Source organism: Balearica regulorum, chromosome 6 (assembly GCF_011004875.1).
Source record: "Balearica regulorum gibbericeps isolate bBalReg1 chromosome 6, bBalReg1.pri, whole genome shotgun sequence".
Taxonomy (NCBI): domain Eukaryota; kingdom Metazoa; phylum Chordata; class Aves; order Gruiformes; family Gruidae; genus Balearica; species Balearica regulorum.
The window spans coordinates 9,262,177-9,274,512 of NC_046189.1; the positions used below are offsets into that span (position 1 = coordinate 9,262,177).

The window sequence follows — 12,336 nt, forward strand, 5'->3', positions numbered from 1 at the left end:
ATGGCTTAGTGCTGCATACTCAGATAGCCCTCACCGGGGAGTCAGCTTTGGGAGAAGTAGCAGAACAGTGTTACTGTGAAGTCAAATTTCTGCTGAGCTGGGAGCTTTCATTACTTTGTGCAGCCCTTCCTGGCAGACGTAGACGCTTTGCTCCTGCCTTACTTGTCGGGACGTGGGCGTTTGCAAAGGGCAGGAGAATAGGAAGGCTTTATAGTAGTCGGTCTCTTCCCAGTACGAAACGTTAATCCTCATTCACTAGACAAACACTCACCTTAGACGGCTTAAAAATCTATTTTTTGCGTTTCAGAGTTAATCCAGCGCTGAGCCGGATTAGCGATGCCGTGTGGGGCTAACGGTGGGCGCGGAGGCTCAGCACGTATGGCAGCGGTGGAGGGGTGTGTGGGACCCCGTGCCAGCATCCCCCAAAGCAGGGCTGGCCGGCAGCGGGCGAGGATGAACTGCCTGGAGAAGTTACCGAGCGCTTCACGCTCTCGTCGTTCTCCTGGTCGTTACAATGCGTTGCCAGGATCCGCGGTTTTGAAATAACATCTGCCAGGCTTTTCATGTACGTGGGGATATTGTGCTGCGTCATCTCGGTTCTTGGTGCAGGTGCCAAAGGAAGATAGCCAAGGTATCGTAAACGCAGATTAACTGTGCCGCAGCGTTAGTGGCGTGGAGAACTGTGCCTCGGAGACGCTTCCAGACGAGTCGCTTTAATTTCTCTGCTGTATTCCGCGCTGGTGCAGAGCTGCAGAGCTTCAGCCCCGGTCCAGCGCAGCTCTCCTACAGCTGGGAGCGTTTGTCAGCCGACTGGGTGGTGGGCTGTCGAGCACCAAGGGTCCTGCCCAGCTGGGACCCGCTCCCAGATCCCGCTGCCTCAGGCGTCGGTCAGGATGACGCTTGCTTGTCCTTGGAGAAGCGCGGAGCTGCGAGAGCTGCAGTTGATATCCCCGTTTATCTCCGCGCCTCTCTGCTGTGCAGGGGAATGTTCAAAACTTGGTTTGTCAAGCCAGTTGGCCAGGAGGGCAGGGTTCCCAAAAGGAAACATTGCGTCCCATTTTAAGAACGAAAAATGAGACGTGAGAGAGTGTCGTGGCTGTTTTTTCTCAACTAGCTCTACTGTCTTTTTTTTTTTTTGTCCCGTGTTGTATTTGACAGTCTCCTGTTAGCACACTGCGTCTGGTGCGTAGTGAAGTTCAGATGTGGCAAAGTTCTTGAGAGACAATATGCATTTAAACAGCCTTTTTTCCCCCCCCCAATATTTTGAACATCTTTTTGAAGGATAACCTGTGGCATTGGCCTTAAATATCATGTAAAGAGCATTGGAAAGATTAGGGGGGTTGTTTGTTTATCCTTGTCTGTATTGCCTTTAGCAGCACCATTGTAAACTATTGGCCTTGACTCTATTCCTCAGCCACCTGGAGAAACAGTAAAGTTGGAAGTAATATTTTTTTAGACTGTAAATTCTGTAATGTTTTCAGAGAAATTGGGAGGGGGGAGCACTCTCAGGAAGCACGACACGGTAGGAAATTAAAACCCAGATTCAGTGACCTTTTTAGCTAAGAGCTTCTCATGGAATTAATCCAGCTCTGAGAGAAATTAATTTTTTTTCTAAAGGATTTATTTTCTTTGTGTGCACAGCTGTTTGGTTTTTCTCCCCCGACCCAAGCGGGGCACGGAGCAGAGGCTCGCCGTGCCGTGCTGGCGTCGTTGCAGCGATAGCAGCGCGGGACGGATAGCCCCGTAGCGATGGGGCCGGGATGTGCGGGCAGGTTCGGAGCACGGGGCTGGCGCGGCCAGCTGCGCGGCTTTGGTTCCTGCTCGAGGTTTGGGTCTATAACACCACTGAAGTGTGTGAGGCAGCGGGCAGAAGGCACCGGGTCGCTCTGTGCTCGCCACGAGACCGTAGCAGCTCGTTTCCATCTCTGGGCCTCAGTTTCCCCGTCTCAGTGCTGATAACGATAGCAGCTTGCTCTCGGAAGGCTTCGGAGAGATCTGCTGTTGCTAGCGTTAGAGCCAGGCAGTGATACACGTGCTGTTCTCCTGCATTAAAAAACCTCTAAACCAGTCTGAGAGAGAAGCGATTCTCACCTCAGTTGTGTATGGGGATTTGCTCATGATCGACTAGATTGTGATCATGAGACTAGGACTATTTAAATAAGTCATCCTAACTCAACTGGGAAGGAGTGTTTTGTTGCGAATGCTCCACCAAGGCTGTTCCCACTTAGCAGCCAAGCCTTTCAGATCAATTTGATGTGTTGAAATTTCACTTGTGATAAGTATCTTTAGCATATTAACGCTGAAGTTAAACTTATTTTTGTTAGGTTTGTCAGGTTGGTACACTGAGAAATCGAAAACCAAAACAAAACCTGTCCTGTCTTACCAAAGTACTTGGACGACGCGTGTTGCAGAGGACTGGGGGCCGGTGATGTATTGCCGTGCTCTGCTGGGCCGCGCTCCCTGAAGCGCCGAGGCGGCCCCGGTGCTTTGCTGCACGGTTGGCGTCACACCTGAATCCTGCTGCTCCAAGGAGACCGCTCTGAAACTTTTCCCAGGGTCAGGCTTAGGTGATATTTAACGTGGCTGCTCTGTGGGAGCTTTGGACTGAGCTGCTTTAACGCTCAGCTTTCCTTTCCACTTTCAGTGCAGTATCTCGCTCCATTTGTGCTTTTGGGGGTTGGGGTTGGTGGTTTTTCCTTCTCCTTTTGGCCCCCCCGTGTTTTATCTGAAACGTCTGCTGCAGCGGTGTGACTTCCTGCCGCTCCGAACTCCGAGAGTTTCCTTCCTTCCTTTAACTTGACCTCGGCGTAGTTCTTCAGCAGCAACAGTCTTGATTTTCCTTTCTCGTGCTGCTCGCGCTCTTGCCCACAGACTCAGCAGCAGAACAGTTGGGTGGAAAGGACCTCTGGAGGTCCTGGTCATTTGGCCACCTCTGACGTGAAGCAGGACCGTTGTCAGTGTTAGGCCGAGTCGGTCACAGCTTCATCCAGCTGAGCCTGAGACCTCGAACACCCGCTAACCTGAAGGTGAAAACAGGAGGCGTGCGGTCCGGGACTTCCACTCTTTAGTGTGGAGTGACACAAACAGTCCCGAGGAGCCTTTCCTTGCTGGCTTCACCGCCCGGATAACCGGGATTATATCCAGCGCTCGGGGGAGAGCGGTGCCCAGAGGGGTTTTGCCGCAGCTGAGCGAGTGGTGCTGCGTTGCTGGCAGGGGGACGGCCGAGCTGTTAGGTTCCCCTGGCGCGGTGCACGCCGGTTTTAGCTCCCTTTTGACAAAAGGTGGAGCGGTTTTTGCTCTGGGTGTGATGGCTGCTGTGTGGCTGCATGGTGATGTTTGGTCCAGCTCAGAGAGACTGAAGGGACTCCATCCCTTCTCCTTTTAATAAATGTTCATAGTTAAGGAATGCTGTGAGGTAGAAAAAAAGTAATTCGTGGCTGTCGGGTTGAAGGTGAACTTTCTGTTCCTGTTTCTGAAGATGAGGGAAAAATTGTGTATTCATCAGCACAGTTAACAGAAACACCAGCACCGAACGTGGCGTGTAGAAGATAATGAACCACTCGGTGAGAAACACCTTGACGGAGTCTCTGAACACCTAAATTAGTTGCCTTGTCCCTTGCGCCCTGCTTAATTTGAATGGGTACAGCTCACCTGGTGTCTTCACTAGGGTTTTTCCCTCCCCTGCAGTTAGAAACCCCACAGTCACGTTTGTTGCTCCCACTTCAGTGTTTCTTTGGCTCTTGGTTTTTGCAGCAGACCTGTGATTTCGGGCCAGCAGGCTGAGAGTTTGGGCGTGGGGAATTTTCACTTGCTTTTTTTGAAGACTTGGTTGTGCTCAACTTTATGGCAGCCTAAGTGAGATTTTGTGCAGATACAAAGCTTCTGGCAGCAGGTTATTTTCACATAATAACTTTTTCTCAATGTAAATGATAACCTCTTACACGATGGTTTAATAGATACGCCACTTAGTTTTCAAGTGAATATTAATCTAAGGGATGTTCCAGAAGATGCTCATGGAGACTGTATACTCTTACTTTGAATTCAAAATGCATTTTGTATTTTCAGATTTTTAAATTTTATTCTTGAATTCACTTTTTATGCCTATCTTTATTGTTTATGGCTATCTCTTGAGCAATTTAGTTTCATACCTTATAAAATTTGTTAATTGTTTGGCCTGGACTATGCAGCTGATGGAGTAGTGTTGGGGTTACAGAGTCGAGGTGTGGTTTATTGCTAGCAAATCCAACCAAACTCTTCCACAAAATCACTAAAGTCTCACTTGCAATGGGGCGGGTAGCCCTGCGGGGGGTTGTTTCAGCTATGATGGCTACACTCTGTCTGCTTTTTTTCAGCTTGAATTCATTCCTGATCAGTTTTGGATAATTATTCTGCTAATAATTGTCCTGCTAAATTTGTCTCCTGCTTCGTGTATCCCGTTACCTTTACTGTTGTACAGAGAGCAGTCGTATCTCCTCTCAGATTTCCTTCTTCTGAACTAAACCAGCAGAGACTTTTTTCTTTTTGTCTGGACTTGTATTTCTTTTTATTTTGATCTGTCAAGAAGTTCAGTTTTATAGTAATGCGACCTTAGATTTTACATTACTTTTCTTCAGAAAGGAGCGGCTTTAACCTCTCCCAGATTGCTGAGAGACATGGCCTAAGATTATTGCATTAGAAAGCTTCCAGAATCTCCAAATTACATCTTGTCACGTTGTTATAGAAAACGAAAATGGCTTCTTAGCAAAATGTTCGGCTGAATCCAGAGGGATTCTTGGCCCCAGCTGCACTTGGAAAGTTACTTTTTTTGTAAGGAAGGAATGCGTGTTATTTTTACTTTATTATTTTAATACACGTTTGCATTTCCCAGAAACATACAGAAGCCCAGCCAAAATGATCAGTTACCTCTGAACGAGTTTTTATTCAAGACAGAATGTCCTTTGCTCGTCCTTGTCCCTGAAAAGGGAGGGCATTCAGCACCTGCGACATCTGAGCTTGCTTGGCCCCTCTCTCAGCAAGGAAACCGCCTCAGCCAGCGTGAGGAAATCTGGACGTTACCAAACTAAATTCCCCCTTCACGCCTGCGTTTAAGTAGAGTCTGCAGCCCAGTGTCTGTAAAAGGTGTACGTTCTTTTAGGAGGTTTTGACGGTTTGGCGTGACTGCGATGTTTCCCATTGAAAGCCTAATGAGAGTGCTCTTGGGCGTTGGCTGCCCTGAACCGGCCTTGGCGACGCAAGTCTCCGCGCCCTGACAGCCGCACGTCTGCACCGAAACGATGAGACTCGGCACCCCTGCGGGGTCCCGGGCTGCCGTGACTGCTGTACCGACCGGGGGCTGGAGAGAGGGGGAGCCCAGCCGCGGGGCACAGGGGCAGAAAAAAGGCTGTCGGGGTGGGTGGGCTCAGCCAGGGGTGGCTGCTCTGCCTCTGGAGCAAAGCCCACGCTGACGTGCTGTAGGATTCTTGGGTGGGTGGTTGGGCTTTTTTGGTTGTTTGGTTTTTGGTTGATTATTCCCCCCCCCCCCCCCCCCCAACTTTAAACAAAAACCCCAAACCTTCATGGGAGGACCAGAATTAGTTCAGGTGCTTCGGGGTCAGTGCTGTGAGCGCCCGGGGGCCCGGCCTTTGGAGCCAGCGAGGTTTAGCAGCAGCCCGGGGGATCCTGAGCCCCCCGAGGAGGGATGGAGCCCGCGGGTCCTGCGCGGCAGCTCTCGCGCTCCCTGCGCGAGGCTCCGGGGCGGCCCAGCCTCAGGGCACGCACGGAAAAGGAGCCGCAGGCGGCTGCGGACACCGGAGCAAGGAGCGCGGCTGTTTCCATCCCGGCTCTGTCTCCTTTTGCTTCGGTCCCTCTCTGCGTCAGCGCATAGCTGAGCTGTAAAACATAACGAGCGGTTCCACTGCTGCGGTTTGTAAGAGGCGCAGATGTTGGTGGCTCTGTGAAAACACGCCAGTGTCCTTGCAGAAATCTGTGGGAGGCTTGCTCGTGGGCCCTGATCTCGTGGTGTTTTGTTTGCGTCTCCTCCTTGGTGTGGAAGGTCAATGCAGCACCAGGTTTTTTCCTTTATCTCTGTTACTTGGCTGGTAGCAGCGACAGAACTTGGTAGGCTCAACTTAAAAAGCGAGACAGCATTTCGAAAGTTTACTGGAAAATGCTGTGAAGAAGTGGTGCCTAGAAGTGGCCGTATCAGTTTAGGAAAGAAGCCGAGCTGGGATGCTTAAAACCATCTATCCTGTCAGTCTGGGCTCTTGGTCAGACTTTTGGAGTTGTTATAGCCAGGATGTGTTAAAAAACGTGCATGGGATGAAGTTGGTAGCCTAACAGTGTGGTTTCTTACTCATTAATATAGCTGAGAAGAGCACTACTTGCCCGAGACGTTACCTGTGTTATTTGATCTAAAAAGATCCTACTTTTGTCTTCTGCCCTGAAACCTTGCTTTTCTTGTAGTGGCTCATGATGCGATAGAATTGCTTAAAACTGTTTATTTGAAAAAAGCCTCTCTATTAGATGTATGCAAGGAAAATCTGTGATACGACGCAAAACCAGTACCATTTCTTCTCTTCTCCTAACATAGATTTCTCTTAGAATTAGGAGTCCCCTCTGGAAAAAATAATAAAAAGAAAAAAAGCCACACCCAACAAAAAAATCATCTGACTTTTCCAGAATGAGTTGGTTTTACGAGGTGTTTATGGTTTGTGAATTGGTCCAAGTGATGCTGTCTTGTAATTCACTACTCGGTATCATGGGGCAATCGGAGAGAAATAGGGTTTGTCCATACAGTAAAGCTCATCTCTTTTACCACAGTAGAACAGAAATACACGTTTTATGATTCTTTTACTGTTCTTATGACTTCAGCCTTGGAAAGATGGGCACGCAAGTCCTGGTAGCAAAGCAAGCTGGAATGAATTCTTCCCGTGTTGTGCGCTGTACTGCAAAACGTGGCCAGGGAGGGGGATAAAATGAACAGGTTCACAAGCACTGGACTGACTGGCCGCACTGGGCTTTTCTGGGTCTTCCGTGTAGCTTCTCTCCTCAGAAAAGAAAACAAATAAACTGGCCTTCATCTCTCTCTGTAGGTGAAGTCTGTGATAAATCTGCTCTTCGCTGCCTACACGGGGGATGTGTCTGCACTCCGGAGGTAAAAATCGGTGTGGGGTTGGGAATAGGAAAGCTGTTTGTTTGGTCCCTGCTGTTGCTGTTGACTTACGAATACGCACTCTGTCCGTGCTGGGGACATCCAGCCTGCACTGCAGATGGAGTATGTTCACCCACAAACCAAGCAAAAAACCCCCAAACCTGACCATCCTGAAATCCCATTGTCTTCCCATTTTTTGGAGCCTTACCCAGTCGTCGTGTCGTATGGCAGAAAATCCTAGCTGTACTCTAGCCTGCTTTATAATTCAGTTCTGAAACTGCCGCAAAAAATCAGGCTGGAAAATGCACGCTGCTGTTAGAGGGGTTAGGAGATCTAGCTTTGCTCCATAAATCTGGAGCAGGATCTGGCAATGTTTAAAGTCACAATAGGAATAGACGAAATAAATGTATTGATATGGCTAGAATATACCTGAATATAGTTAGTGGCTGGAAAAACATGTATAGTTTAGCTCTGCTTGTCCTGGAGCACCGTAGCGTGATGAACGATCTCTCCTGATGCTGTAACACTGCTCAGGATTTTCAGACTTGGGAGTCCTGCCTGGGTTTCCTCAGCTGGCATAAATTCACTTGGCCTTATATGACTGAGCTTGTCCATGTTAGATTTTAATACAGATACGTGGACCGTTACAAACCCTGCAAAGACATTTTTATTGCATTTTTCTTTATAAAAACTAGAGATCAGAAGGAAAATTAAGCCCCTACCTTGTTTCTAGAGCCAAAGCAGCAAGGGCCCCTTTCGTTATAACTGCAGGTACGACGTGCTCTCGCTACCGTTTATCTCCTCTTCAGCGGATGTTTCATCATTTTAGCATAGGGGTATTGCTCCACGCTAGTCCAGAACTTGTTTTAATTATGTAAGAGTTCTCTGTAATCATGGGGGGATTTGGGGCTTTTTTAGGTTTGCTCTGTCAGGAATGGATATGGAACAAAGGGACTATGACTCACGAACGGCCCTGCACGTGGCAGCTGCGGAAGGTAATGTCTCCTCATCATGATTTCCTGTTTGGTACTGGAGTGTGGTCAGTTCTCTTTACAGCTTCTTCACTCTCCATACATGCATACCTGCTTTTCAGAATTTTGTATGTATAGACATATATGTAAAAAAAATACGCACACTCACAATCCTGCTTTTCTTTCAGGACACGTGGACGTTGTTAAATTTCTCCTGGAAGCATGCAAAGTGAATCCTTTCCCCAAAGACAGGTGAGTGGGTTTACTGCGGGTTTGGAGGAGAGATACTCTGTTAGCGTCGCTCTGGCAGCCCCCGTGAGGAGAGGTTATCTGTCAGCGTGGAGCGCACTGAGCCAGTACGCTGAAGCAGAAGGAACAGGATCCTGCTGGTGCTCTGTAGGTTCTGCAGAGCAATCAGGAATAAAAACTGGTGAAGCATTAAACCCATTATTTAAAAGGTTACGCTCAGCTTACGAGGTATTTTCACGGTTGCTGAACTTGGTGTGGTCTGTGTGCTGAATTATTAGCACAGTATGTAACGAACTAGATTTTTGGTGGTTTTGGCTCCATGCTTATGTGCTGATCTTAGAAATACTGTGTTCCTTGTAGGTGGAATAACACTCCTATGGATGAAGCTTTACATTTTGGACACCACGATGTATTTAAAATTCTTCAAGAATATCAGGTCCAATACACGCCATCAGAGGATTCCAACAACGGAAAGGAGAACCGAACGGTTCATAAAAATCTAGATGGCTTACTATAATCATCTTCAGCTAGATCCTAAGAATCAAATCACTTACCTATTTAATTGTGGTATACATAAGTAATGAAGAGCGTGTGTGTTTCTATCTGATAGTGGTATATATTTTACAGAAGTCGCTGTTACTTCAGTGTTATGTTACAGGAGTTTCTATACGCACAGGACAAATCCAATCTCTCTCAAAAGAAACAAAACCAACTAAGAATCTCCCTCCATAATGTGAGCAATATTACCTCATGCTGCATATAATTGATGTATAAAAATATTTAGCTGTTGTTGGCTTTACTGTGCACTACTTAATTTATTTTTGTGTTCTATGTGAACTCTAGTCTGTGGTCAGGAATTTTTCTGCTGATTTTTTGTTTCTATAGCCCTCTGTTTCCAGTATGGCCAAGATGAGCCAGAGTACTGTCAGGCGTGAGCGTCAGTGAGGTTTTTCAGAAGCTGAGGATGCTGATGTAGATTTAGGCTGGGTGTGTTAAGTAAGGATCTGCACTTATCTTTGGGGAAAAAATTAAAAAAAAAAAAAAATTCCACACAACCTTGTTTACATAATATAAATATCAAAAGAGTATATAGGTGATGGTTGTCAATGGTCTAGGCTTGTTCTTAGAGATAGTCTTGTCAGGGAATCTGTTTTAAGGTTTGTTTGACCAAATGGCATAGAGGAACGCGACCTGTAACATCGAACGGCGTTTAGCGGGGTTTTTGTTTCGGAAGCGTTTCTTGCGGTTCCCTTTGTCTCGCCTCCCTCCCCTCTCTGCCTGTTCAGCTGCCGAAGCGCTTCCCCCGCGCCCGGGGCGAGCGGGTGCCTCCACTCGACGCAGTGGCGTTCCTTGCAGGTGCGTTGCACCGCAGCAAGCCTTGGCAAGCGGCATCCCCCCGTTCGGGCTGACCTGCGGTGGGCTTGGCGGCTGCACCAGGAACCGGCGAGGGGAATGGAAGTATGCGAAAGGCAAAGTACTAAACCAAATATTACGTGTAAATCTGACTTCGTGTAGGCTTGCAACGAGGAACACGGAGGGAGTGAAACAGCTTTAAGGAGCATAGAGCCAATCGACGCGTGAGCAGAGCAGGGGCTAAGCCAAATGTTGGGGTATGTTCTCTTCTTGCACTGCCACCACCCAGGGAGTAGGATATCGCATCGGTGGGATTCCGCTGGGGTAGAGCAGGGGTTCAGCAGCAGGAGCACAAGTAGGTGATGCCTTTTGTGGTGGACGGTGGCATTTATTGCCTCGCCGCTGAAGCCACCTTGGCACGTGCCCCACCGTGGGGGCAGATCTTTGCTGTTGGCAGAAGTACGATGTTAGGACAGTTCCCTCTCCCGCGTGCAACTGCTTCTGCCAATTCTGTGCCGTAAAACCTCGGCAGTGAGCAGTCACTTCAAGTTAGGCGTTCAATATTCACAAAACACCACAGTTGTTGGACACAGGCAAGAATTTTAGCACAAGGATTTTAGGCAAGAGTCATTTAGCACATGGGAAAGGAGATTGTGCTTGAGAATTGTGTATATGGCTATTTTTATCCTAGCACATAGTGTGTAAGTCATTAGTAGATCTCAAAGTTCACATTTTCTGTGTTTAGGCACCAAACTCCTCCTGAAATAATGCCCGAATTCTTTCTAGAATGGCCCAAGCACTTTATAAAGACGATATGAACCACATTACCCTCCTTTTGCAAATGGGTACTCTAAGGCATAGAGAGAAGGAACTTCTCCAGAGTGACCCAGCAGGTCGGTATAGCTGAGAATAAACCCTCCCGAGTTCCTGTACAGTCTCTCGTCACGATGCCATACTGCCTCCCTGCAGGGAGGACAAATCACATGGAAAAGTGCTTGATACTCATCACAAGCAGTGACTGTCTTCATGATGATGAAATCCTGGAGGAGTCTGAAAGTCAAAAGCCCTGAAATAGCATTTCGAAGCTGGCTGGCGTGGTTATCAAACACTTTTTCTCAAGAATCTTACTGTTCTTAAACCGCTTTTTTTTTTTTTTTCTTCTCTCCTTTTTTTCTGAAGATCAGCTATTTTTCTGAAGGCTTTTAACCTGTTCTTTTTGCGTCCTGTGTCACAGCTACCTTCGTTGTAATCAAGAACTAAACGAAACGGCCTCTGGCTCTTTGTTGAGCCACATGGGTCCCTGAGTAGCCCAAGGCCTCTTTGCTGCACCCTCAACTAAATCCCAACATGTTTTCTCTGGCAACAGATCTGTCAACTTTAGTGTAGAGACATATTTTCAGATGGATTCTAGTTTAATATTCTGTGCTAATCTGACTTCTTCCATATCTTTTCCTTTAGCTTCTCAGAAAAATACCTGATTTAGCTTTATTTAACTGAAATTTGCATTGCTCAAACTGGCATTTTTAAAAGATAGATATATTATATAATACACATTTAAAAAAAAAAAAACAACCAACAAAGAACAACCAAAAAAAACCCCAAACCAAAAGAAGGTTTTGACTGAGTTAATGTTGAAGATCATGGCTGTCCCTAAACTTAACGCTTTCCTGAATCATACCGAGTGCTTTTAGCCGGTCTTAGCTTCAGTGCATTTTTGCTGGTTAGTTTTAGTATTTTCTCATTGTGAGAAGATGCATTATTTTGTAATGTCAAATTCAGCGATGCAGCTATTTAGACATGGCGTTATTTATAAATATAAATATATGCAGTACATTGGTTTGGCTGTTTATCATTCATGACACTGACATGTAGATTTTACCGTAAATAGCTTTTGGTTACCTTATCAAATGCTGACTTCCTTATGCTCCAAAGAGGATTCCCCCACTCCTTTGTTTTTATGTCATGTATGTTTCTTCTGTATCACAACCTAAAATCGTTAAGCTAACTTAATGCTTTGTACTCAGAAATATTGTGATAGTCTTAGCATTAATTAGCCTCTCTTTGTGAACAAAATGTATCGTACCAGACTTTTTTGCTTCAGAGCTGGCCTATCAGTGACTATACTTACTGGCAGTGTACTTCTGGTCCTTGTAACTGACTGGGCTGATCGTGACTTTTAGATTCTGTATTGTGGGGAACAGACAGTGATGAATGTATTTCTAGCAGTTTCCCATGAATGAATCTAAACTTGAGCTGTACTGGTCCTGAAAAGGAAAGTTATTTATTTTAAGAAATAAAATCCAGATAGTGTTGCTTTTTACAGCATAATAAATGGAAATACCAAGGTGGTGGTGGTGGTGTGTTTTATTGGTTATCTGTGTGACTACCGTTGAAATAAGCCTTCAGGCACAGGGAAGGCGGTCCAGGAAAACCTACTGCGGTCATTTCCACTGTGCAAAGCTCACAGGAAATCAGAATGAGTTTATCTGGTCTAGCTTTGCTTTTTTTCTTTTTTTTAAACCTACACTTCTAGAGCTGTCCCCTTTCACTGCTTGCTCTTTGTTAATGCTGGGATTCTGAAGTGGACTGGCCACGTGCCTTCAACAGCTCTAGCTTTTTCTTGCCTTCATTTTT

At 46.6% G+C, this 12,336-nt stretch overlaps 1 protein-coding gene across 1 annotated transcript in view; it reads left to right on the plus strand.

Moving 5' to 3' along the window:
* GLS (glutaminase) overlaps positions 1–12,050 on the plus strand; it is a 64,413-nt gene extending 52,363 nt beyond the window's left edge. Inside the window, exons 15-18 of the mRNA XM_075756195.1 lie at positions 7,071–7,132; positions 8,048–8,124; positions 8,289–8,352; positions 8,710–12,050. Coding sequence (XP_075612310.1) covers positions 7,071–7,132; positions 8,048–8,124; positions 8,289–8,352; positions 8,710–8,866 — 360 coding nt within the window. The 3' untranslated portion in view covers positions 8,867–12,050. The remainder of the gene's footprint in view (positions 1–7,070; positions 7,133–8,047; positions 8,125–8,288; positions 8,353–8,709) is intronic.
* The last annotated feature ends 286 nt before the right edge of the window (positions 12,051–12,336 follow it).